The sequence below is a fragment of the Physeter macrocephalus genome, chromosome 8 (genome assembly GCF_002837175.3).
Source record: "Physeter macrocephalus isolate SW-GA chromosome 8, ASM283717v5, whole genome shotgun sequence".
Lineage (NCBI taxonomy): Eukaryota > Metazoa > Chordata > Mammalia > Artiodactyla > Physeteridae > Physeter > Physeter macrocephalus.
In genome coordinates, this window is record NC_041221.1 from 15,155,848 (window position 1) to 15,182,024 (window position 26,177).

Genomic DNA, 26,177 nt, shown 5'->3' on the forward strand with positions numbered 1-26,177 from the left:
TCACTGTCGTGGCCTCTCGCGTTGCGGAGCACAGGCTCCGGAAGCACAGGCTCAGCGGCCATGGCTCACGGGCCCAGCCGCTCCGCGGCATGTGGGATCCTCCCGGACCGGGGCACGAACCCGCATCCCCTGCATCGGCAGGCGGACTCTCAACCGCTGCGTCACCAGGGAAGCCCACATCATCGTATTTTTAACTAACTTCATCTTAGTACTGGTTTAGTAGTCCTTCACATGCTACTATATTTTATTTTCTAATATCAGTTAGGATTTTTGCAACTGTATTCAAAAGTAATATTTATCTATAGAGTTCCTTTTAGGGATATCTTTTATCAAGTTTTGGTCTTAGGTTTTGCCAGGTTAACAAATGAATTGAAAAGCTTATCTTTTTATGTTCTGAAATAAGCTAAATAGAGAAGTGTTTGTTCTTGAAAATGCAAAAGAACTCACCCAAAAGCTGTTTGGGCCAGAGGCTTTGGGAGCGTTGTTTCCTTCCAGTGTTTCCATTCCTTCCAAGTCAGAGTCCAGCCAGTTCCTCACCTCCTCTCTAGAGGTGAGACCACTTTCCCAGAAAACGGTCTTTCACATTTACTAGCTCAAAGCTGCACTTGGTATGCTCTTAAAAACAAACAACAATAAAAACTCTCCTCATCTATCGTTATTTTACTCCTTAAATTTGTATATTTCTATATTTGTGTTTACATCATTTTTATTCTTGCTTAGACTTGCTAAAATTTTTTCTATTTCATTGGCCTTTTTGAAGAACCAGCTCTTAGATGTATTTATTATTCTACTGTGGGTTTTTTTTTCAACCAATTGGTTGTGGGTTTTTTTTTACCACTTTCTCTCTCTTGCTTTCCTGAGATTTATCTCTTTAAGTATTTTTGTCCCTATTCTTTAACCACATGCCTAATTTGTTACACTAATTTCTTATTTTATAACATAAAGCATCTGAGGCTATGTATTTTCCCCCGATTATAGTTTTGGCCTTCTCATATTTGTTTTTAAGTTTACATCGTCATTGTCACTAATTCCTAGGTAGTTTTTGCGAGAGTTTTTCAATTTCAAGTGCTTTGTTTTGGGGGGTTTTTTCCTATGTCTTATTAGTGACAAATTTTGCATTGTAGCTCAAAGAATTTTTTCTGTAAAATTTCCATTTTTTTAATAAATTGAAGCTTTCTTTGTGGCTTACTCTAGGATTGAATTCTGTAAAATTTTTTAAAGAGTGTATGTTCCCTACTTGTAGGTTTTGAAAACATAGGTATATATGTAATATGTGGGTGTGTTTTATGCACATTATCCAAATCCTTTATGTTTAGAAAATACATATTCCCTGCTTGTTACTATCAAAGTTTTATAAAACATGACATTCAGATCCTCTGGTTTTTTTTTACTATGATCTGTCAATAACATAAAAAGATGAGTTAAAGTCTACTTGGTTGCAGTCTGTCCATTTTTTCTTTGATTTTTCATCGATTGTGCTTTAAGTAATATTGTGTTATGAAATTAGGTACATAAAGATTTATAACTGGACTACAGCAGCTTTTATCTTTTCCTGGGCCCCATCCCTCATCCTCTGTCTTAAATTCTAGTGTCTCAACACCACTGCCCCCGTCTTTCTCTCCATTTGCATCCATCCCTCCCCACTCCATTTTCTTTGCACCATCTGTGACTTTCTATATAAAATGTGACTCGTAAACCTCATTGCGATGGGTTTCATTTTTTGACCCATTTAGGAAAGTTTGTCTTTACAGGGGAATTTAAGCCATACACCTTTATTGTCACAACTGATCTATGTGAAATTTCTGGCTTTTAATTTTATGCTTCAGTTCTTTTCCCTTCATTTTCTATATTTTACTGTATGTCTCAGGTTTCTTTGCTTTTCATTTATCTTTATTCATTTCTCTATTGTTTGCAGAAATTCCTTGCAGAATATTTTTAGGAATGGTGTGTGGGTGGCATAGATCTGAGCCCATTTACATCTGAGATGTTTACCTTTTTTTTATTTTTAATGGAAGTATAGTTGATTTACGATATGTTAATTTCTGCTGTATGGCAAAGTGACTCAGTTGTACACATATATACATTCTTTTTTTTATTCTCTTCCATTATGGTTTATCCCAGGATATTGAATATAGTTCCCTGTGTTATACAGTAGGACCTTGTAGTTTATCCATTCTGTACATAATAGTTTGCATCTACTAACCCCAAACTTCCAATCTATCCCTCCCCCATCTCCCATCCCCCTTGGCAACCACTAGTCTGTTCTCTATGTCTGCGAGTCTGTTTCTGTTTCGTAGATAAATTCATTTGTGTCATATTTTAGATTCCGTATGTAAGTGATATCATATGGTATTTGTCTTTCTCTGACTTACTTCACTTAGTGTGATAATCTCTAGTTGCATCCATGTTGCTTCAAATGGCATTATTTTGTGGTTTTTTTATGGCTAATATTCCACTGTATAAATATACCACATCTTCTTTATCCATTCATCTGTCAGTGGACATTTAGGTTGTTTCCATGTCTTGGCTATTGTGACTAGTGCTGCTATGAACATAGGGGTGCATGTGTCTTTTTGAATTAGAGTTTTGTCTGGATATATGCCCAGGAGTGGGATTGCTGGACCATATGGTAGCTCTGTTTTTAGTTTTCTGAGATATTTATCCTTATACATGAAAGATAAGTTGGCTGGGGAGACATCCTTGGGTCATTTTATTTTCCTGTCAAGATTCTGAATTATTGTCTCATCTTCTGTCTACAACGTTGTGGAGAAAAAGTTTTATGCCTCTATTAGTGGTCTATTGCTGTGTAATAAAGTACCCAAAACTTAGTGATTTAAAACAATAAGCATTTACTATCTTGTAATTTATTCAGGCCAGGAATTCAGGAGAGGCTTCGCTGGGTGGTTCTCGCTCAGGGCCCCTCTTGAGGTGCAGTCAGGATACTGGCCACAGCCTCGGTCATCTAAGTCTTGGCCGGGGTGGAGGGTCTGCCTCCAGGATGGCTCACTCACCGCTGTCGGCTGTGGGCCTCGTCACCTCCCCCACGAGCTTCTGCAAAGGCCGCTTGAGCGTCTTCACGTTACAGCAGCCAGCTTCCCCCATAGCGAGCAAGTCAGGAGGGGACCAGGCAGAAGGCACCCTGCCTTTTATGACCCCGTCGTGGAAGTCACCCAGCATCACTTCCACGTTATTCTGTTGGTCATACTGGCCAGAGACAATTCGGGGGGTAAGAGGACTCTGTATGGGCAAGAGTTATTGGGGGCCACCTTGGAGGCTGCCTACCACAGGCCAAAGTGATTTTTCCCTTTGGGTGTTTTCTGTATTTTGTTGTTGCTATTGTGTTTTTCCCCTGGGTAGATATTTTTAGAATTTTTCCTTACATTTGAGAGTAAGATTTTCCACCAGTACACTTTATTATGTGGGCCTCTTTTAATTTATTATGTGTGTTTTTGTGTGTGGTGTATGATGTGTGAGTGTGTGTGATGTGTGTGTGTGGCGTGTGACGTGTGTGGTGTGATGTGTGTGTGGTGTGTGACGTGTGTGTGTGGTGTCTGTATGTGTGTGTGCTGTGTGTGTCGTGTGTGTGTGGCGCGTGACATGTGTGCACATGGAGAACAGTGCCAAGCTGGGCAAGCCTCCCCTCCTTTCTGTCCCCTCTCACCTGTAGCAGACAGGACATGGTGGGCCTTATGGTGCCCTCTCTGCAGTCTCTCCTCCATGGGGCAGCAGGGTGAGGGGTAGTGGAGGACAAAGCTGTGCCCACATCCCAGTGGTCAGCCCTGACTGGTCCCCCTGACTAAGGTCCCACGGTGGCCGTCGCCAGTGTTTGATGGCTCTGGACCCTTGGCTCTGGCTGGTGCAGCCCGACTCCCTCTTGGCTTCTGGGTGCTTCAGAGCCCCTGGCCTGCCCCTCACCCCACCTTCTTAGTCCTCACCTCAATTGAGCGTTGCCCCCAGACCTCCCTAAACCAGACTCCTCTCAGCCAGGAGCTTCCTTCCTCTGGCCACTCCCTCAGTCTGGGCACATCCATCACCTCCTGCAGGAAGCCCTCCTGGATTTCCTGATACTCCCACGGGGCTTGCTTTAATCTCAGCAACTGTCGCCACCCTGTGGGGTCATGACTGTTACCTGTAGCCTCACAGCCTCTTGAGCTAACCATGACCCCATGCGGAGGGAGGCAGGACCACGTCCTGTGCACCCCTAACTACGCCAGGAATAAGCCCTCTCACCTTAAACCCAAGTGCAAATTCACCTCCTCTCAAAAATGAGAGGTTTCCACAGTGTTGAGGGGCATCACCACAAAAACAGCACCAAAGCGCCCCGACGCCTCTGCTTCCCTCCAGAGCTCTCCAGGTGCCTCCTCTCGCCCCCAGCCATGCAGGGGCCCAGGCTGCCAGCAGAGCCCAAGTCCCCGGCAGGGCTGCATCTTCAGCAGGTTCACCCTCTGTTCCAGGGGCACCAAGTGAACCAGTTTGCAGGGTCCCCACTGGAAGAGCAGGGTGACAAGCCCCTTCCTCGCCTTCCCACGAAGGATCCCCCTTCCCTCACACCGTGTTCCCAGAGCCCAGCCAGCCCACCCCGCCGCACCTCGAGGTCCTCTCGCTGCATTTGTCCGGCAGAGGGTGCACCCGAGTGCAGAGGCCACAGCATCAGGACCACCTCAGGCCTCGCGGAGACACGCCAGGGCGCAGTGACCCCTCTGGAGAAGGGTCCCCTCCACCCTGTGCAGCTGTCCCCACGTCCCTCAACAAAGCAGGACCCGGAGGCCACTGCCTGCCAGCCCTCCAGGCCTGTCCTCGTCAGCGCCCACGTTCCGCTCCCCAGGTCGTCCCCTCCCCGGTCAGCATGGCGTCCAGTACCAAGGCACACCCCGGCCCAGCCTGGGCCTCTCTCCCCTCCCCGGGTGCCCCTCCTCCCGGTCGCCCCCAGCGACCCCTCTGCCCTGCCCACCGCAGGACCCCCTCTGTCCTCACTGATGCCAGTCACGGGCTTTTCAGTTCCCAGGACGCACCTGTCTGCCCAGCGCACCCAGGCTCCGCAGGGCAGGGAGGAGTGGTGAGCGTCCCGCGCGGAGCGGAGCCCAAAACTTGCGGTCTCTGCGCCCAGTCAATGCTTGTGGCCCATCCAGGGCAGGGGGAGAGGGGCCCCCTGAGCCCAGCTGCTGGCCGGCCGCGTGCGTGCCGCCCCCAGCGTCTGGGGAGGAGGGCTCGGACCGTGCTGTGCGCGCGGGGCACCGTCTGCAGCGCCGCTCTCCCTTGCTGCAGGATGTCGGGGCGCACGGGCGCTGCCAAGATGCTCCCAGGCCCCTGCTCCGCCCTCCTGCTCTGGGCCCTCCTGGGGGCCGTCCACGCTCAGCAGCAGGAGATCATCAGCCCCGGCACCTCCGAGAGGAACAGCTGCCCAGGTACCACCGGGGTGGGTGCGGCGAGGCCGGGAGAGGCCTGGGCGGGGCCAGGGGGCGGGGGCGGGGCGGGCTGCGGGGAGGCTGGGCGGGCAGAGCCCGGCACCAGCCCGCGCAAGGGCCCCCGGCGCCGCGGTGACTCGTGTGCGTCCCCAGAGAAGGCCGACTGCCCGGTCCACGTGTACTTCGTGCTGGACACGTCGGAGAGCATCACCATGCAGTCCCCCACCGACAGCCTGCTCTACCACATGCAGCAGTTCGTGCTGCAGTTCATCAGCCAGCTGCAGGACGAGCTCTACCTGGACCAGGTGGCCCTGAGCTGGCGCTACGGCGGCCTGCACTTCTCCGACCTGGTGGAGGTGTTCAGCCCGCCCGGCAGCGACCGCGCCTCCTTCACCAAGAGCCTGCAGGGCATCAGCTCCTTCCGCCGCGGCACCTTCACTGACTGCATGCTGGCCAACATGACCCAGGAGGTCCGGCGGCACGTGGGCAAGGGGGTGGTCAACTTCGCGGTGATCATCACCGATGGCCACGTCACGGGCAGCCCGTGCGGGGGCATCAAGCTGCAGGCGGAGCGGGCCCGCGAGGAGGGCATCCGGCTCTTCGCGGTGCCGCCCAACCTGAAGCTGAACGAGCAGGGCCTGCGGGACATCGCCAACACGCCGCACGAGCTCTACCGGAACAACTACGCCACCATGCGGCCCGACTCCACCGAGATCGACCAGGACACCATCAACCGCATCATCAAGGTCATGGTGAGCCGCTGGGCCGGGGAGGCCACGCCCACCCGCCAGCAGCAGGGACGTAGCGTGGGGCCCAGAGCCCTGGGATCCGCTCACCCGCGTGGCAGGGGGCAGTCCGCTGCTCCGGGCCTCAGTTTACCCCCTCTGAGTGAGGTGGCTGAAGAGGGCGGGCCCCGGGCAGGGTCCTGTCTACTCCGGTGTCCTGCGTCCCTGCCCAGACTCGGAGCTGACCATGTCTCCAGCTCCCCCTTAACCAGGGTTTCTCTCTGGGTCTTTTCCGCAGAAACATGAAGCCTACGGAGAGGTGAGAGCGTTTCCAGCCCTGCCAGCCCTGCCGGGAGCTGCTTGGGGCCTCTGACCCAGCAGAGACGATCACCCGCACCCCACTCCCTGGGGCTCCCCAGGTCTAGGACAATGAGGGGGGGCCGGCCAGGGAGCAAGACCCCTCAGCTCCATGTGGGGCCTGAGACTCGAGTCTGGACAAAGGGCTCCTGGCCAAAACCAGGCTGTTTAAACGCAGGAGGTCAGCATTAGGGTCTACACAGCCGAAAGATGAAGGTCGAGGTTGAGGGTTGCCCTCTGGGCTGACGGGCTCCATCCACCTGAGGGAGGCCAGGAGGAGAAGGCAGGTGGCCAGCTGGGTGCCCAGCACAGGACCTGCAGCACAGGACCTGAAGCCTGTGCTTCCCCAGCACCAGCTCACAGCCCAGGATACTACAAGCACACCCTTTCCCGGAGCAGCTGCTCAATACCACGGCGATTTAATATGCAAGCACAGTGGGGACTGGCCAGCAGCGATTTAATACTTTCTACTGTTGGTCATTGCTTAATGCAGCCTTGATTTCCAAAACTTGACTAGAGCACTGGTGTGGACCCCTGAACCCGCCCCTGGTGGGCACAGGGGCCTCCTGGGTACCTCCCAAGTCTGTTCCATCATGCAGCCCCCAGCTCAGGGTGACCCAGTGTCCAGTGGGCCACAGGCTGCACCCCTTCCCTCCCTCCTGGGACTTGTGGTACTAGCCTCACGCGCTGCCCCTTGCTTCCTGTTTCAGTGCTACAAGGTGAGCTGTCTGGAGATCCCCGGGCCCCCCGGCCCCAAGGGCTACCGCGGACAGAAGGTAAGATGCCCAGACCACCCCAGGGGTCTGTTTCCCAGGAAAGCCCCCGACCTGTCTTGAACTCCAAATTTAGGGCCACTGCACCTCGGATGGACTCACCACTTCTCACCCTGGCAGAACTAAAATTCAGTCCTTATCAGCTGCCTTTTATATGGCATTTTGAGAAAAGCAGGAATACTTTTTAATTAAGATTTGCCCATAAAAGACTCCTGTAAAGTAAACAAGCATGCTCAAGTACATAAGGAAACATGAACTCCGTTACTCTTGGCAATATGGTGCTGATTCATACAGGGCACTCACTCCTGTCATTTGTTAAATAAGTAGGTTTTAAAGGGTTAGGTTGGCCTTGCGTTTTCGTAACAACAGAGGTGTATCAAATGAAATCCTTCCAGAATTCCTGCCAGGGTATCAGAAACACCAATGATTGATGTCAAAATTTGTAAAGGCAGGAGAGGGGAAAGAAACCTCTGAGGATATGAGACAGAGCGTTTGAAATACCGTTACAGGGCAAGTTATTACTAAGTGGCTTCTTTCTAAATTCGGGAGAGAGGTGTCTGCTCGTCTGCCAGGCCGCTGGCCAGACGCATCTGCTACCTCCTCGCCTTGATTTATTCCTTTTTCTTTCATCTGCTTTCAGGGCGCCAAGGGCAACATGGGTGAGCCCGGAGAGCCTGGACAGAAGGGGCGACAGGTGAGTACCCTCCACACCCCGTCCCGGCGGCCCCCGCTCCCCACGGCTGAGGTTACATCCACGGCCCTTTGCTCTCCCACAGGGAGATCCAGGCATCGAAGGCCCCATTGGATTCCCAGGACCCAAGGCAAGTTGCTGCGGGCCGTGCCCGGGGGGCGGGGGATATGGGCACAAGCCGAGGGCTCCCTGGCTCCAGGCGGGGCCCGCCGCCGGGGTCAGGATGTGTCTGGCGTGGCCCACCGCTCCTACCCCTGCCCCAAGGAAGTGAAGCGCTTCTGCATGTCCAGCGACGGCCCTGGTGGCGTCTCTGCAGCCGAGCCTGGAGACCCCCACCCCACCCCCTATCCCCCCCACCTCCCCATCCCCCCTTCCTCCCCCAGGCCTGCTGGGTCCCAGCACACACACTCTGGTAACGCTGCTTTTCTTTCCTTCCGACCTCAGGGTGTTCCTGGTTTCAAAGGAGAGAAGGTGAGATTGGACTCTGGGCGGCCAGACCTCACACGGCCCCAACCCTGGCAGCAGCGTCCGGTAGCGAGCCGGGGGTCCGTGCCGGGGCATGGGACCCGGTGTGGTGCCGGTAGTAGCCTTCTGGGGCCGCTCTGGCCTCGTGTTTTGTCCAAGGGTAGACTTGGGCCTAATGCTGTGGCGTCTGTGATGTGTTAGCAGCTCTAACTGGCCTCGTTTCCTCCTGTGCAGGGCGAGTTTGGAGCCGAAGGGCGGAAGGTGAGCGGACAGGCGGGCGGGGCGGGGCGCCTACCTCCCCACTGCTCAGAAGGAAGGAGCATCGGGGCTAACGGGGTCCCTCCTCCCTTCTCCTCCAGGGCGCCCCCGGCCTGGCGGGCAAGAACGGGACGGATGGACAGAAGGTAGGTGCGCTGGGGCTCCGTCCCTGGGCGGAGCGAGGGTGCCCGTGAAATGACAACCACGCCCTCGAGACTCAGGTCCTTCCAGGGGCCAGGCCTCTGGGCCTCTCTGGCCACTGCGCACAGCCTGTGGCTTGGGTGGCCCCTGGTGGCATCTACGCGGTGGACACAGGACACACAGGAAACTTGCAAGAGCGGAAGTGGACATTTGCTCCTGAAAAGCAGGGCCCGGCCTTGCAGGAATCTCCCTGCCTGGCCTGCAGACCCCACGTCTGGCCTGACTGGTGGTTCGCACACGTGCACAGGTGCACACAAACAGCACACACACAAATGTCACAGGTGAGCACGCACACATGCACACGCCTGGAGGAGGCACCACAGACGCTCATGGTCCTGGCCGCACCCCGGAGACTCTGGACCGCCACCCTGACAGCCACTGACGTGCACGTCCACAGTGGGGTGCCCGATGCACGTAGACCTGGCACCACTGGCCTCTGTCGTCGGGGCTCGTGTCTTCCGAATCCTGGCCCTGATGCATCTTCTGTTCCCCTATTCTCCTTCAGGGCAAGTTGGGGCGCATCGGACCTCCTGGCTGCAAGGGAGACTCCGGGGGTCGGGTGAGCACAGCGTTGAGGCTTTGCGTTGAGCCCCTGGTCCTGGGAGGTGCCAGGCGCCAGGCAGGGGTGGGGAGGGCAGCCACCAGCCCTGCAAGCTGCAGCGGGAAGCCAGTAGCTGGGCTCCTCCCTCCAGCCCCTCCCCCGCCTGTCCCGGAACCCGGCCAGGGTTCAGCCGGGGTTGGGGTCACAACATGACGGATGGCCTCAGGGGCTCCCGGGTCAGGTGGAGGGTGGCTGCTTCCAGAGTCCCGAGGGGCTCCCGTGCCAGCGGCTTGTCCGGTCTGCCCACCCAGGCAGGGGGTCCCGGCAGCCAGTCCAGCGATGGGGTGCTGGTCACCCTCCCCCTGGTCAGCTGGCCCTGACCCCACGGGGAAAACGCAAGCGCAGCTCCCAGCCAGAGCCCCAGCACAACCCTCTCCCTTCCTGCAGGGCCCGGATGGTTACGTGGGGGAAGCCGGCAGCCCTGGGGAGCCAGGAGATCGAGGCTCCAAGGTAGGCGGCCTGGCCAAGGTGGCGGGCCGGCCAGAGCTGAGGGGGTCGCCACCCTCCTGGGGGCCTTCTCCCTGCCTGCAGCACTGGGCCGAGACGCCCAGCAGAGAGGCCCTGGCCCTGCAAACCGGGCAGGGGGCCGTGGGTGCCCGCGCAGGGGGACCTGCTCCGCAGACACGGGAGGGGAAGCGCGCGCCCCCAGCCCCGCCGGGGTCCTGCCCCACTGCTGCCATCCGAAGAGTACGAGGCTGATTTCTCCAAACCTTTCCAGGGGGACCCTGGCCGCCCCGGACGCAGAGGGCCCCCGGGGGAAAACGGGGCAAAAGGAAGCAAGGCAAGTGTTCCCGGCGGGCTCCGGCCGCACTCCCGTGGTGCCCTATGGCGGGGGGTGGGCAGGCAGGCCAGCCCGGGGCCCCGAGCGCCCCCAGCCTCTCTGTCCCTGCTGCCAGGCGACGGCGCACCGCACCGCGAGGGAGACACGGCCCCACCGGAGACGGCGGGCATGCGTCCGCACGGGCTGGGCCCTGCCCACAGCCGTCCGCCCGCCTGGGCAGGTCACGGCCGTAGCTGAGCTGTCTCTTCCCCGCAGGGCTACCAAGGCAACACCGGAGCCCCAGGAAGTCCCGGCCTGAAAGGAGCCAAGGGTGGGCCTGGGCCCCGAGGCCCCAAAGGCGAGCCCGTGAGTTCACCTGCCCACAGGCCCTGGGCACCCCGGCCGGCCTGCCGCACCCTCCCGCAGGGCTGCCTCGGCGCGCGCTGCTCTGGGCCTCTGTGAGCCCAGTGTCCTCCGGCCTCTCCAGCTGAGCCTCCTTGCCCCGCACAGCGGCCGTCACGGAGGACCGCTGAGGAGTGGCTTGCGGGGCCCAGGCACGCCCCTGCCGGACGCTCGGTGCCCATGAAGTGGCCCCGGGCCCCCCCCCTGCCCCCCCCGCAGGACCCCCCGAGGGCTCAACCTAGACCCAGGCACACATTCTGCGGGTCCACACGGCGACCCCACCCAGCCGTCCCTGAGGGTCCCGCCACGGGGTGGGTGGAGCCCAGTCCCAGGGCTGACCCCCAGAGGGGACGCATCCCGAGCCGAAGGGAACAAAGGGACTTCGCGCAGAGCTGGTCCAAGCTCGGTCCCAGTCACGTCACCTGAACTCCCGGACTTACAAGCTCACCAGCCCCCGTCATTTCCTAAATCCTCATCTGGGACCAAACCGACCCAGCAGAGGACAGGGTCTAGGCTGAGGCCCTCTGGAGGGGCCCCCAGACCTCACAGCCAGACTCCTTGTGGGGAGAACAGAGTGTGGGGTTTCAGTGGGGCTCCCACCCTGGAACCCCACACTTCCACGTGCCTGTTCTCTGCAGGGGCGCAGGGGAGACCCTGGAAGCAAGGGCAGCCCAGGCAGCGATGGCCCCAAGGGCGAGAAGGTGAGTGTCTGCACGGGGGAGCCTCGGGCACTGTCTGCGGTGTCTGTGTCTACACCGGAGTCTCACCGTGGTGCCGGTGGAGCCCCTGTGACGAGGGATGACCGACACCCCCTCCACGGTCCACCTAGGAGAACAAAGGCAACCCCCGGGGCCTGACCGTCAGGGGGCGCTCCCTGCAGGGTCTGGGAGAGCAGGAGGCACTCCCTGATGGGAGGCCTGGGCAAGGACAGTTCCACACACGCCATGCACAGCTGTGCAGGCTGCGCACTGCTCCACCCCCGCAGCATCCCCCCCGCACACGTGTGCTCCTGTAGCTGGCGCAGGAGGTCTTTGTCTTTGTGGTGACATCCAAGGGCGGCCATTTCCCTGTGAGATGCGGGGGAAGGTCTCAAAGGAGGGGCTCCCTCCTCTGGGACTGGTGACCCCTGCCCTGCTGCATGAGGCCTAGCGGGCAGGCCTGCTGTCCCAGCACCACCCCCCGCCGTCTGGGGCCTCACCCCCGGGGAGCTCACGATTCCCCCTCCTCACCTCCCCCAGACTAACCTGGCCTCTCTTCCCACAGGGGGACCCTGGCCCTGAGGGGCCCCGGGGCCTGGCTGGAGAGGTTGGCAACAAAGGAGCCAAGGCAAGTGGGGCAGCGGGTGGGCAGCCACAAAGGCCACATACCCTCCTGGGGTGGCACCGCCAGGGCCCCCTGCCCCTCTCCGCCCTGCAGACCCTGCCTGGGGCCACTGGGGTCAGGCCTAAGGACCTCTTGGAGGGCAGCAGGGCCCCCTGCCCTTGCCGAAGTCCACAGTGAGTGACAACAGCGTCTCTGAAGTGCCCTCGTCTCTTTTCTTTCCAGGGAGACCGAGGTTTACCTGGACCCAGAGGTCCCCAGGGGACTGTTGGAGAGCCCGGGAAGCAGGTCGGTAGCAGGACGCCTGGGAGGGCCCATGGCTTTGCGTCCTCCTGTCCTCGGGCAGGCAGGGTGCTGTCCGCACAGTAAACGTGGGCGGCGGGACAGGGAGCCAAGTGCCCCCGTGCACCTCACACTGTCCTCCTGCCCTGAGGGGTCAGGCTCTACCAGGCGGGGGGGTGCCAGGGGGAGCCGGGATGTGGCACGCGGAGAGGAGAGACCCTCAGGACGGCCAGCCCTGCAGGGCAGCGATGCTGCCTGGGCTCAGAGCTGGATGAGGTCAGCCCCGTCTGTGCCCACTCCCTGCTTCCTTTCTTCCCTCAGGGATCTCGGGGAGACCCTGGGGACGCTGGCCCCCGCGGAGACTCGGGACAGCCTGGCCCCAAGGTATGCCCCTCCCCACCCGGCAGGCACGACGGGCCAGGGCTCCTGAGTGAGGCTGCTGGGAGCATGCCGGCCCTGCCCCCTTGCTGAGGGAGGCCGTCAGGGGCCTGGGCAGCAACCTCCCACCCCAGCCCGTGTTCTCACCCTCAGGGGTGGCGTGGCCTCCCAAAGCGGGCCCTGCCCACCCACCCCCAGTCCAGGCCGACTGACTCAGTCTCCCCCTTTTCCACTGGCCCTGCCCTGACTGGCCTCCCGTGTCCCCCAGGGAGACCCCGGCAGGCCTGGCTTCAGCTACCCGGGACCCCGAGGAGCGCCTGTAAGTCCTGGGCTGGGACAGGGACTGGGGGAGGGGGTGGGCACTGTTGAGAGGGCCTTCCCTTGACTGGAAGGTTCCTGCTCGTTCCGGCCAGGGCCCCCCGCCGGGCCCAGGGTGAGGCTGGGAGCCCCCCCGTGGGGGGGCCATCAAGAGCAGAGGCAGGTCCCCCGGGAATCAAACGTTCTCCCATAGCCTCTGTGGCTCTGTACAGATTTCGATACCCAAGCCCACCCGTCAGGGAAGGGAGGGGGCTGCACGGCCATCAGCCCTCGGCCCGGTGCTGAGTGACCCCTGTGCTTGCTTCCCAGGGAGAGAAAGGCGAGCCTGGCCCCCGCGGCCCCGAGGTACGTACCGCGGGCGGTCTGTGCTGAGCTCTGCTGGTGGGAGCAGGCCGCGCCCTGAAATGCCGCCGTGTGGGGCTGCATCTGCCCGCCCCGCACTGCCGAGTACAGGTTCCTCCTGCAAAGGCGTGTCCCTCTCCGGCAGATCCCTGCAGGGCTGGGGGGCGGCAGGGAGCAGTGCCAGCTGCCGAGCTCCCTGCGTTGTTAACACGGGTGCCCTGTGTCACAGGGGAGCAGAGGAGACTTTGGGTCCAAAGGAGAGCCCGGGAGGAAAGGCCAGAAGGGCGAGTCTGTGAGTACCTCTGGTCCCTGCCGACAGCTGCCCGGGGCAGGGCCGCGGGGTGGGGGGGGGCACCCCGGGACTGCCGGAGCCCACCTGCCCTTTCCTTCTCAGGCAGATCCTGGTCCCCCTGGCGAGCCAGGCCCGCGGGGCCAGAGAGGAGCGCCAGGACCCGAGGTAGGTCAGCCGCCCATCCCTTTGGCCCTCGGGCCACAGTCCCTGGGCCAGCCAGGCCACCAGGCACCCCGAACCATGCAGGGGTCCTGGAGTGGCCGCGTGAGAACAAGTCCAGCCCTCCCAGCCTCGGCCATGAGAGGGGTCACCTCTCACTGATCCCCTTCCTCCTTCCAGGGAGAGCCTGGCCCCCCAGGAGACCCCGGCCTCACGGTAGGTGTCAGTCGGGGTGGCACTCAGGGTCCTCCTCCCTCCTAAAAATCCGAAGGGCAGGTCAGCAGGGGTGAGGTCAGAGCAGGAGGGGGGCAGGGGCCACAGGCTTCCTGCAGAAGCGCTTCCGGCCCCTCCCCCGGGTTTGCGCTCTGGGCTGGGGGCTGACCCCGCTGTGTCACAGGAGTGCGACGTCATGACCTACGTGAGGGAGACGTGCGGGTGCTGTGGTGAGTCGCGGCCCCCACGCGGCTGGACTGGGACACTTGTGTCCTTGGGGGCTCTTGTCCCGGGGTCAGGGTCATCCGTCCGAGTCCTGCCCTCCCGCTCACGTTCACTGTTTCCCACGGTGCACCTGGCTGCACGCCCTGGGGTCTTAGGCTGTCTCCCTGGGCCGGGGATCGGCGCTGTCACCTGCACGCACGACCCTCTGCTCACCCCTCCCCGCCTGCTCGCCCCGCCCTCCGCTCGCCACGCCCCCTCTCGCCACGCCCCGCACGCTCACCCCGCCCCGCACGCTCACTCCGCCCCCCGCAGACTGTGAGAAGCGCTGTGGCGCTCTGGACGTGGTGTTCGTCATCGACAGCTCCGAGAGCATCGGCTACACCAACTTCACCCTGGAGAAGAACTTCGTCATCAACGTGGTCAACAGGCTGGGGGCCATCGCCAAGGACCCCAAGTCGGAGACGGGTCAGCGGCACCGCAGTGGGGTGGGGGTCCGGCGGGGCAGGGGGCGCCAGGCCGCATTCTCGAGCAGAGGGGCTGCAGGACGCCTGAGGTCCGGACAGAAATCCACGGGAGGGGTCTCGGAGGGGTCCTAGCTCTGCCGAGGGCCGCCCTCACGCCCGCCCCCGCCCGCAGGGACCCGCGTGGGCGTCGTGCAGTACAGCCACGACGGCACCTTCGAGGCCATCCAGCTGGACGACGAGCGCATCGACTCACTGGCCAGCTTCAAGGAGGCCGTCAAGAGCCTTGAGTGGATCGCGGGCGGCACCTGGACGCCCTCGGCCCTCAAGTTCGCCTACAACCAGCTCATCAAGGAGAGCCGGCGCCAGAAGACCCGCGTGTTCGCGGTGGTCATCACGGACGGCCGCCACGACCCCCGCGACGACGACCTCAATCTGCGGGCGCTGTGCAACCACGACGTGACGGTGACGGCCATCGGCATCGGGGACATGTTCCACGAGAAGCACGAGAGCGAGAACCTGTACTCCATCGCCTGCGACAAGCCGCACCAGGTGCGCAACATGACGCTCTTCTCCGACCTGGTGGCCGAGAAGTTCATCGACGACATGGAGGACGTGCTGTGCCCGGGTGAGTCCGGAGGAGGGGAGGGGAGGGGCTTGCGGCCGGGAAGGGGCCGGGTCTCCGCAGGCCTCCAAGGGAGCCCCCGGGACCCCCGCCTCTTTTCCTCTCTCCTAGACCCCCAGATCGTGTGCCCGGACCTTCCCTGCCAAACAGGTAACGCGGGCGCCGCTGGCCCCCCAGGCAAGCCGGCAGCCAGGGCCGGGGGGAGGGCCGTGCAGGGACCCTAGGAATTGCCGCTGCAGCCGCCCCAGCGAGAACCCTCGGATTCCAGACCCGCGGTGGCCTGGCCTCCGGGACCCCGGCACTTCCGAGGTGGGGGCTCGGGGTGCAGTTGACGTCTGGAGTCGCTCGGCCACCCCACCCACCTGGCGCATGTGGGGAGGGGGTGCGCTAAGCTCTCGGGCCGCTGGTCTCGAACACAGATTCACGGCCTCATGGGCTGAGGTGCCCAGAGGCACAGACACCCCAGGGCCGCTTGGCTCCTGCAGGCGGAAGCCCTGGATCCAGTAAGTGAAATGGCTGGTCTTGAACCCTCAGGGAGGCGAACACATCCACAGCCACAGGGGCAGCTGCAGAGCGGGCCTCTGCCCTGACGCCCTCAGCTGCTGCCTGGCGGCTGGGGTTTGCTCTTCCCTCCGGAGCAGACATGTTTAGGGGGCCGTGCCTCGAGCCCTACGTGGTTGCACTAGAGCGGGAGGCTGGGGGCTGGGGACCCACGGAGGCTGCCCCCAAGGGGTCCCTCGGGGCGGGGAAGGGGCAGGATGCGTCGACCAGCTCCTCTGGGCATCCTGCTGCCTCGGAGGGGCCCCCGGGACCGGCTCTGGGTGGTGGGGCCTCCGCAGCAGGCGGCGGGCAGGGTGAGTCGGGCTGGACTGTTGGCAGGTCCAACACTGATGGGAGCCTTGGGGCCTGCGTCCACATCCGTGTCCGCCACGAGGTCAGTGTTCCGGCAGGCTCCTCCCAGGCGCCAGGGGGCCCCGGGCAGGTTCAAAGGCACCAAGGCCGCCCGAGGTAAGGGGCCGTGCTGAGTTGGGGACAGGGGTCCGCACACTTATTCTGACAGAGAACTTCCGAAGAAGTGCTCGCCGAGATCGTACCAGTGACTATGCCATGGCTGTTGGCAAGCTGTGGGGTCATCCCAGCGACGGCCTGGACCTGGGGTCCCCAGAGCCAGCTGAAGACGGTTGTGTGTGGCGCCCAGAGCCACCCCGAACCCCAGAGGCTGGCCCAATAGCGCCAACCCCAGTCTCCCCCGGGGGCTAAAGGGGGTGGGGTCCACGCAGAGACCCAACTAACCCCTGGTCTGTGCCCCTGCCCTCAGGGCGCCTGACTCCTCCCAGGGTGCAGGTCCCGTGGTCAGCTTGGCCCCTCGAGGGCAGAAACCTGACCCAGCCCCTGGTGCCAGGGCCCAGCGGTGATTTTGCTGGGGAAGCTGTGAGTTTCTCGCCATGGGGAAGTCCGCTGAGGGTCTCTGTAGATGTTCCTTATCAAGCTGAGGGTGGCCCCCCATTCCTAGGTACTGAGACTCTATCGTGAACGAGTGTGGGATTTTGTCAGATGCTTTTTCTGCATCTGTTGATATAATCAGGTAGTTTTTCCTCTTTAGCTTGCTGATGTGATGGATTATGTTCATTGAGTTTTGAGCGCTGAACCAGCCTTCCAAGACCTGGGATAGATCCCACTTGGTCATGATGTATAATACATATATATTGTTAGAGTTGATTGCTAATATCTTATTGGGGATTTTTGCATCTGTGTTTGTGAGAGATCTTGGGCTGTCGTGTCCTTTCTTGTGATGTCTTTGGTTTTGATGCTAGAGTAATGCTGGTGATCTCACTTCCCCTGAGCCTCCAGTACCTGACAGTGAAAGGGAACAGCCCCCTTAGGGACCCCTCCCCTGTTCTCCTAAGTCCCCCCTCTGCTAAACTCACAATCTCATTCTCCTTTAAAGCGATTTGAAATTTCCAAGTAAATTAGACATTGTGACCAGAAGGGAAGAAAGTAGATGTAACTACAGAATATGCATTTACAAATGACCTCCTTGACACGAGTGGACTCTGGCACGCTCGCTGAGGGCTGAGCAAATGGGGCGCTGGGTGGACGCTGCCGGCTCTGGCACAGCCCTGACCTACTGGGCCAAATGGCCCCTTCCATCCAGAGGCTCAGCCACATCTGGGCTTGGACCAAGCCAGGGGGGCAGCTCAACTGGGGCAGAACCACGAGGCTGTCAAAGAGAAGCAAAGGCGAACACCAGTCAAAGGCGGCCAAGGCAGGTTTTCTTCTGCGACAGCTGCTGCGGGACGGGGAGAGCCAGGGAGACCTGAGCCCTGCTCCCCACGCCAAGGCAGGGGGCTCGGGAAGGCTGGGCGCCCCAAAGGAAGGGCGCAGGGCAGGGCTGGGGCCGTGAGGCCGGGCCACCCGGGCGAGCTAACTGGACGTGCCCGAGGCACCGTGCGGACAGGAGGCCGTGGTGCGCCTGGAGCGAGGGGCCCGGAGGGTAGGCCCTGACCTCCCCCGGGACGGGACGGGACGGGACGGGGAGAGCGTGGGGCGCGCTGAGCGTTTGCTCCCCGGTCCTCAGGGCAATGGCTCCTCCGGGCGGGGAGGTTTACGTCTGAAGGTGAAGGGCACAGGAGGATTTGTAATCACAAGCCGGCTAGAGAAACCGCCCTGAAAGGGGCTCTAGGGGGCCCCCGCCTATCACCAGGCGGGGCTGGAACAGGCAGGAAGTTCTCCCGGTAGCGCTGAGCATTGCAAGAGGGCTGGGGTCGTCCCAGGGCAGGGCCCTGAGCTGTCAGCAGCGCCAGAGCCTAGCTAGTCTCAGCAGCCGTCTGTGCCAAGCGTCTTGCAGTTCTCGAGCTTCTGTTCCCCGCCTCCTCCGGGCTCCCCAAAGCCCCATTTATTTCGCCTCGGTGCCCCGTGCTGACCATGGGGGAGCTGCAGCCTCCCCGGCTCCTCATCTGACCCCCTCGCTGAGCTCTCGGCCCCTCCTCGTCTCCGAGGAGAGAGGTGGCTGGAGCCCCGATCACGCCGACCAAGTCCCTTAAAGACTTCTCTGGAATCCCCCGCAGATGGACCGCGGCCTGGCGGCGAGCCCCCGGTCACCTTCCTCCGCACGGAAGAGGGCCCAGACGCCTCCTTCCCCAGGACCATCCCCCTGATCCAACAGTTGCTAAACGCCACGGAGCTCACACAGGACCCAGCCGCCTACTCCAGGCTGGTGGCCGTGCTGGTCTACACCGCGGAGCGGGCCAAGTTCGCCACGGGAGGCGAGCGGCAGGACTGGATGGACCTGTTCATTGACACCTTTAAGCTGGTGCACAGGGACATCGTGGGGGACCCCGAGACCGTGCTGGCGCTCTGCTGAACCCACGGGGTGCAGCCCCACCGGCTGCATTAGCTCCCAGGGGCTGCCTGCCTTACACCGCGGGGCTTAAGACATTAGGAAGCTGTTCTCTTGGTCTGGAGGCCAGAAGTCCAAAAGCAAGGTGTCCCAGGGCCGCGCGCCCTCTGGGCCTCTAAGGGAGGGCCCTTCCTTCCTCTCCAGCTCCTGTCTCTGCCTCTGTGGACACATGGCCTCTCCCCTTCCCCCACACCCCCGCCCTGCCCCGGCCTCCCTCCTACAGGGACACTTGTGGTGGCATTTAGGGCCGGATAATCCAGGAGAGTCTCCCCATTTCAAGGGAATTATTAATTGAATTCCATCTGCAAAGTCCATTGAATTCCATCTGCAGAGTCCTTTTGCCATATAAGGTCATAGTCACAGGCTCCAGGATTAGGACGTAGGCATCTCTTGGGGGCCATTATTTAGCCAAAAAGAAAGAGGGAAGACCAGAGCCTCATAAACAGCCCCAACTCCCGGCTTCACCTCTGGCCTCTGTGCCCAGGTCACCCCTTGTGCACTTCTCTCGTCCCCCTGGTTGATACATTGAGAAACCCCCCAAACCAGCAGTCCCTGCGTTTCTGACTCTGACCGCAGGGACTTAGAGGCCCAGGGGCGCACAGGGAATTCGCTGGGCAGTTTCAGCTCCAGCTCCAGCTCTGTGGGTTTAAAGCCAAAGCTGCTCTTCATCTGCACTGCCACATAAATAAGCTCCTTTAAAAAAAAAAAAAAATCTGCCAGAAACACTCGCTCCTCCGCGGGTAGCCCAGTACTGCAGGCAACACACCCAAGGGTGTCCTTCAGGTGCTGTGAGTGCATCGCATACATTCTATAAAAGCTGAAAAACAAGGAGTGTGAATGTGTGCTGTGGTCAGCGACTTGCTGGGGCGAACTGCTTGCTCGCCCGGACCTCGGGGGTTGCCCATGCAGGGGGGCACCTGGCACCTGCGGGGCCCAGGGGGGATCCTGAGCCCCTCGTGTTGGTGCCACAGGTCGGGACCTCCTTCCGATGGGATCCCCGTGCTTCCGGCCCTGGGTCAGCACGCCTGGGCTGTGCCCGGAGTCCTTTCCTGCCCACGTCAGGAGGGTGCCCGTGGGGCTGAGGGGCTGGGCCCAAGAGGGAGGACCAGCCCCGCCCCTGCCGAGCCCCGTTGGCCGTTAGAGCTGAGATCTCAGCAGTGCCTCGGGCGAGGGGCTTGGCTGCGCGTTCCTGGATGGAGACCCAGCCTGTGGTCCCATGTGTGCAGCGGGTTTTCAGGCTGTGCGGAGGCGCCCACGTCCCTCAGAGGCCCAGCCTCAGCCCTGGTGGCAGCCTTGCCCTCACACTGTCCGGCATGTCCTGGGCTGGTGACTGCCCGGATGAGGGCAAGGGTCTCAGGTAACAGGGAGCCACCCGGGCTGCCACAGGGGCCTGGCCACACCTGTGTGCACTGCCCACCAAAGCCTTGGCCAGTCGAGGGGACACAGGCCCCTTCTCTCCCTGATGCTCCCAGGGCTGGGAGAGATACGGCCCAGCCTCCAGAGGTGGGTCCTTGCGTCTGGGGATCTCCATGAGGTCTTTTTACACAATCACAGGTGTGATGACACCTTTCTCTCCACTCCTGCTCCTCATGGACCGTGGTCCTTCGGGGCGCATCCAATTCTTGGGCCAGAAGAAGGGGCTTTACTGATCCCTGCGTCCCTGCCTGCCCGCGAGGCCTGAAGGAGGTCGCTGGGCAGAGATGGTGCTGGGAGAGTGGAAAGGGACCCCTCAGCCTCGGGTTTGGGGACATTTCCTGGTGGGAGCACAACCAGGAGAGACGGTGTCGGTCCCAGGGAGACAGGGCAGGAGCCTGGACCCACGTCCCGGGGCCTCCCGACCGCCGGTGATCTTGCGTGACGCTCCAGCGGTCTGAGCGGCTCCTGTGGGTGGGGTGTGCGCCGAGAGGCGGGCGCGGCCCGGGGGGCGCGGCTGGGGCGGGGCAGCGGGGCCTCACCCAGGTCACCCGCGCACCACCCCGTCTCGCCCCCAGAGCTGTACGTGGCCCAGTGCACGCAGCGGCCCGTGGACATCGTCTTCCTCCTGGACGGCTCCGAGCGGCTGGGCGAGCAGAACTTCGACAAGGCGCGGCGCTTCGTGGAGGAGGTGTCCCGGCGGCTGACCCTGGCGCGCAGGGACGACGACCCGCTCAACGCGCGCGTGGCGCTGCTGCAGTTCGGAGGCCCGCTCGAGCAGCAGGTGGCCTTCCCGCTGACCTCCAACCTGACCGTCATCCAGGAGGCGCTGGCTAGCGCGCGCTACCTCAACTCCTTCTCGCACGTGGGCGCGGGCATCGTGCACGCCATCAACCAGGTGGTGCGCGGCGCGCGGCCCGGGGCGCGCCGCCACGCCGAGCTGGACTTCGTGTTCCTCACGGACGGCGTCACGGGCAACGACAGCCTGGAGGAGGCGGTGCACTCCATGCGCAAGCAGAACGTGGTGCCCACCGTGGTGGCCGTGGGCGGCGACGTGGACGCGGACGTGCTCTCCAAGATCAGCCTGGGCGACCCGGCCGCCGTCTTCCGCGAGAAGGACTACGACAGCCTGGCCCAGCCTGGCTTCTTCGACAGGTTCATCCGCTGGATCTGCTAGCGCCCCCTGCCCGCCGCCACCGCCAGCCCCGCGACCCCTGCCCCGCGGGCGCTGTCCTCCTGTCCGTGGTGCTACTCAGCCCCCACCTGAGAGGTCCGGCGCGCTGAGGGCTCAATCTCTCCACGTGTGGGTGTCAAGTGAGGAGCGGAGGACCCCCGCCCAGCCCAGCGCCTACCGGGGATCCCGCAGCCCTGGACACCCTGAGCGCACTGCCCTCTTCACCACCCACCCTTGTCCTGCCCTCTGTGCCCTCCCGGGACCCCAGAGGCTTCCCGGGGAGCACATCTGGGGCTGGCCCCCCTCGGCCCAGCCTCATTCCCAGACTTGTCCTCCCCCGAGGGCCCTCCAGAGGCTCTCTGCCAGCCCTCCTGGCCCCGCTCCCAGGTCTCTGGGCGTCACCTCCCCCATCAGACTGAGCTGTGACAGCAGGCCCTGCACCTCCCTGTGCGCACACACCCCAGTCCAATAAAGGCTTTGAACCCCGCTTGCTCCCCAGCTTCCAAGTGTCTGTGCCAGTGGGGACGCTGAGACCGTTCACATAAGGCCCAGGACTGATCACACCCCGGGGTCCCCCGGATTGCTCTGTGCACCCGAGGGTGCCGGGCCTGGCCTCCTGTCCTTACAGGCACCCCACTCCCAAGGGCACCGACTGGATGGCCTCAACCGTGGAATCCACCTTTGTCTGGTTGGCTTTGGGCTGAAAACAAAGTATTTGGTCAGTGAAGTCTCACTCTGTCCCCAAAACGGGGCCAGAGCACTTTAGGGGTGTTTGCTGGTTTGCATGAGGATATTTGTGGCTAGAGATAGATAGAGAGATGACAGATGATAGAAAGAGAGGTGATACAGATAGATGGTAGACAGATGACAGGTACACAGATGAGAGAGAGAGGAAAAGAGATAATTGATAGATTGATATATAGATAATAGGCACACAGATGAGAGAGAGATAGATGATTGATATTTAGATAATAGATAGAGGACAGGTACACAGATGAGAGAGAAGTAGATAGATAGATAATTGACTGATATATAGATGATAGATAGATAGATAGGGGAGAAATGAGAGAGAGGCTCTTTTTTTCTGGCAGCCTCAGTGACTTTTTGTCCAGACGCCCAGGTCTTTTAAGTTCACCCTCTGGGAAGTGCCCTGTTAAACCCCAGGCTGTTTAGTCTGCTGGGCCTGGCCTAACAAAGTACCTCCACCTTGGGGGCTTAAACAACAGCCTGGAGGCCCGCAGTGGGCGGAGTCCCGGTGTCCCAGGGCCTCGCCCCCGCTGAAGGCCCTCGGGAGGGATTGTTCCAGGCGCTCCAGCCCCTGTCGCTCCTCCACTCGCAGCGCTCCTCCACTCGCAGCGTCCCTCGGATCTTCACACGTGATCTCCCCGGGCCCGTCTGTGTCCACGTTTCCCTTTTGGACACGGACACAGTCATTTTGGATTAGGGCCCATTCTACCCCAGGATGACCTCATCTCAACTAATTACAGATTATGTTGCAACGACTCTATTTCCAAATAAGGTCAAATTCTGAGGTACTGGGGGCTAGGACTTCGACATGGGAATTTGGGGGAGGGGGACACAGTTCAGCCCAGAACACGATGACACCCTGTTGACCCCCCTTTGGGGGTGACTGACTCACTTCCGCCTCTCCTGTCATCTGCCTACACGGCCTGCAGCTGAAATGCAGGGCGTGACACCAAGTATCTTCTCTTCCTCTGCCCGCCTCCCTCCCCGCAAAGAACCGTACAAAACGCCTGCCCGAGAAGAACCCGGCAGCCCCGGCCCTCAGGCCGCAGGCCTGTGAACTTCCCGGGGGCGGAGGCGGGCGGGGGGTGGGGGGGGGCCTCCCTCCACGGATCTGGAGTTCTGCCCGCTGGACCCTGCACGGGGTCCCCTCTGCAGAAGAAAGGACGTCCCTCTCCGTGACTGCGGCCTACGACCCCAGCGAGCGGGTGGGCGGGGTCCTTCCAGGGCACAAGCCACCTTGGGGACCCGCAGGGTGCCCGCCACGCTGGTGTCCCCCGCGCTCTCGCCGGGGGCCCCGACCTCCCTGGAGGGCAAGGGCACCAGCTCCCTCTCAGGGCTGTTCCTTGAGGCCCCACGTCCCCAGCCCTCAGCCCCCTGGAGGGACGCTCAGACACGCTCCCTGCCACGTGTGGTGCCTGAGTGAGGGTTCTGCGTTTTCCTACAAGAGCCTTCGCTCGTACACACGGGACACCCTCAGGCCCTCCTCTCCAGCCGGGGTTAGCTGGGCCCCCGCTCTGCCTGCTCACCGCCACCCAGCCCCACTCGGCATGGGTCCTGTCCCCTGAGAGCAGGGGACATGAGTGAAGGAGACTTAGCACAGGTGAACCCAGATGGGCTCACCTGGGGCCAAGGTCACAGAAGGAAGCCAGCAGAGCGGCCATGGAACCCGCCCAGGACCGCCGCTGTGCAGGCATCACCAGCGTGCAGTCCTCGGGGGAGCCCAGCGGACTCCCCAGGCCTCAAAAGTGGGCACAAGGCCATGGGTCCTCATACTGAGGAACCACGCCCTTATTCTGTGACCGAGGCAGTGTTCGAGGTGGTCCCTCAGCCTGAGTGGATGTCATGCCTGTCAACTCCACCCCCCACAGGAAGGACAGACTCAGGCCAGAGTGCTCTAGGCCCTCGAAGTGTCCGGAAGGAGCCAGCCACACTCCTGTCTCTCAGAGTGGCACGCCCTCCCTAGCGGCCCCACAGCGACAGCCTCGTGAGCAGCATCTCTGCACAAGCACCCCTCACCCAGGACCCTCGCCAGCGTCAACATTCTAATGTCCCCACACCAGCGTCCCACGTGAATGTCCCCTCATTGCCACCCGGTCATCACTCAGCAGTGGCCACACACACGTTACCCCGCCAACAAGCCCTTACGACCGTCCCCACGCTACTGTCCCCGCAATAACCTTTCGCAGCGTCTCTCGGCAATGACCCGTCACCAGCCTCCTCACCGACACCCTTCACGAGTTCCCCGCACTAACAGCTCCTAGCGTCCCCTCAGAAAAGCCCCCTCACCAGCATTCCTCACAAACGTCATCTCACTCATACACTCCCAGGAGCGTCCCTCACACACACTCCCTCAACGATTTCCTCACCAACGGCCCCACGGTAACACTCACACTGTCTCTACCATTATCGCTTCACCCGCGTCCTCGCACAAATGTCCCCTCACCAAGGCCTCCCCACCAACATCTCCTCACACTGTCCCTCACGAACATTCTTCAGTAAAGCCCCTAAACTTTCACTAACATACCCTCAAAACTATGCACTCACAAACGTCACCTCTTAACATCCCCACGAGAACGCCCCCCACTAACACCGCCTCAGCAAAGACCCGTCACTAACGCCCTCTCAGGAGCAAGCTGTCGCCCACATCCCTCGCTAAGGCCCCTCGCCAGACCCCCACGGCAACGCCTCTCAGCATCACACCCCACCTCACCGGTGTACTCCTGTGACACCTCTGCACCAACGCCTCTGCCCCACGTCACCTCCCCAAACCTTCCCCAGGCACAGGCTCCGCCTCCGGCCATCCCTAGAAGGGCCTGCGCAGGGCGCGGGGCTGGGGGACAGGGAGAGGACGGGACAGGGCTGCGGAAGGGCCCCGTCAGCTCTCAGGCGGGGCTGAAGCAGAGCTGCAGCCCCAGCAAGGAGGCTGCGAGGACAAGGAGGCCACTCCTTGTCCCACAGCTCGACGGTGGCCACTCGGGCCTGACCTAGTGAGTCCCCATCACGGCTGCCCCGGAGCACCTGAGGCCCTTCCCAGAGCCCTGGGACAACCCCCTCCAGGCCCAGGATTGGCGCTCCGACCAGGCCCAGCTGACCCTCCCAGGGCAGCCTCTGTGCCCCACCCCACCTGCACTCAGCTGCCTCCATCAGGAAGTAAGCTTCTCCCAGGACCACCCTGTCAAGGTGTAGCTGTGCTCCCCAGACCGAAGGGCCCATCCCCCTTCCCTGCCCCCAAGGCCCCATGCCCCACCTCCGGGCAGCCGGGGACAGACCTGTGCTCGCACGGCTGGGCCTGCTGCTGTCCAGGGAGGCCAGAGGCGAGGGGCTGATGCCAGGACCTCCGGCCATGGTGTGAAGGGCCCGGGAGGGCACCCACCCAGGTGGGGATAGTGGGGGGGCTGGTCCTAGTAGCATTCTCAGTGAAAAAAGAGAAACAAAAACTGTAATTAGATCCTTCTCCCCTTCCCTGAAGTTGATAAGCATATATATAATAAATCTGACTGTAAAATTTTTAAATGACTCTGTAACCAAAATGCTATTATAAACAGAATTAGAAACAAATTGGAGAGGAGCAATTGGCTCAAGATGGCGGAGTCGAAGGACGTGCACTCACTCCCTCTTGCGAGAGCACCAGAATCACAACTAACTGCTGAACAATCGTCAACAGAAAGACACTGGAACTCACCAAAAAAGAGACCCCACATCCAAAGGCAGAGGAGAAGCCGCAATGAAATGGTAGGAGGGGTGCAATCACAATAAAATCAAATCCCATAACTGCTGGGTGGGTGACTCACAGACTGGAGAACACTTATACCACAGAAGTCCACCCACTGGAGTGAAGGTCCTGAGCCCCATGTCAGGCTTCCCAACCTGGCGGCCCAGCAACGGGAGGAGGAATTCCCAGAGAATCAGACTTTGAAGGGTAGCGGGATTTGACTGCAGGACTTTGACAGGACTGGGGGAAACAGAGACTCCACTCTTGGAGGGCACACACAGGGTAGTGTGCGCATCGGGACCCAGGGGAGGGAGCAGTGACCCCATAGGAGACTGAACCAGACCTACCTGCTAGTGTTGGAGGGTGTCCTGCAGAGGCGGGAGGCGGGGGGTGGCTGTGGCTCACCGTGAGGACAAGGACACTGGCAGCAGAAGTTCTGGGAAGTACTCCTTGGTGTGAGCCCTCCCAGAGTCTGCCA

At 60.9% G+C, this 26,177-nt stretch overlaps 1 protein-coding gene across 3 annotated transcripts in view; it reads left to right on the forward strand.

Annotated features, from left to right (window-relative positions):
- Positions 1-21,727, forward strand: part of COL6A2 (collagen type VI alpha 2 chain) — a 36,997-nt gene extending 15,270 nt beyond the window's left edge. For 2 of the 3 annotated variants that reach the window (XM_055086476.1, XM_055086477.1), the window contains exons 2-28: positions 5,266-5,405; positions 5,559-6,157; positions 6,429-6,449; positions 7,198-7,263; positions 7,901-7,954; positions 8,037-8,081; positions 8,396-8,422; positions 8,651-8,677; positions 8,776-8,820; positions 9,381-9,434; positions 9,864-9,926; positions 10,195-10,257; positions 10,513-10,602; positions 11,277-11,339; positions 11,902-11,968; positions 12,188-12,246; positions 12,562-12,624; positions 12,887-12,937; positions 13,246-13,281; positions 13,508-13,570; positions 13,673-13,735; positions 13,910-13,945; positions 14,127-14,172; positions 14,480-14,632; positions 14,804-15,256; positions 15,365-15,403; positions 20,645-21,727. In XM_055086476.1, the coding sequence (XP_054942451.1) occupies positions 5,267-5,405; positions 5,559-6,157; positions 6,429-6,449; positions 7,198-7,263; positions 7,901-7,954; positions 8,037-8,081; positions 8,396-8,422; positions 8,651-8,677; positions 8,776-8,820; positions 9,381-9,434; positions 9,864-9,926; positions 10,195-10,257; positions 10,513-10,602; positions 11,277-11,339; positions 11,902-11,968; positions 12,188-12,246; positions 12,562-12,624; positions 12,887-12,937; positions 13,246-13,281; positions 13,508-13,570; positions 13,673-13,735; positions 13,910-13,945; positions 14,127-14,172; positions 14,480-14,632; positions 14,804-15,256; positions 15,365-15,403; positions 20,645-21,243 (3,084 nt within the window). In that variant the 5' untranslated portion in view covers position 5,266 and the 3' untranslated portion in view covers positions 21,244-21,727. Of the gene's footprint in view, positions 1-5,265; positions 5,406-5,558; positions 6,158-6,428; positions 6,450-7,197; positions 7,264-7,900; positions 7,955-8,036; positions 8,082-8,395; positions 8,423-8,650; positions 8,678-8,775; positions 8,821-9,380; positions 9,435-9,863; positions 9,927-10,194; positions 10,258-10,512; positions 10,603-11,276; positions 11,340-11,901; positions 11,969-12,187; positions 12,247-12,561; positions 12,625-12,886; positions 12,938-13,245; positions 13,282-13,507; positions 13,571-13,672; positions 13,736-13,909; positions 13,946-14,126; positions 14,173-14,479; positions 14,633-14,803; positions 15,257-15,364; positions 15,404-18,321; positions 19,548-20,644 lie in introns of those variants that run through there. The other variant, XM_055086478.1, reaches the window with a different exon arrangement.
- The last annotated feature ends 4,450 nt before the right edge of the window (positions 21,728-26,177 follow it).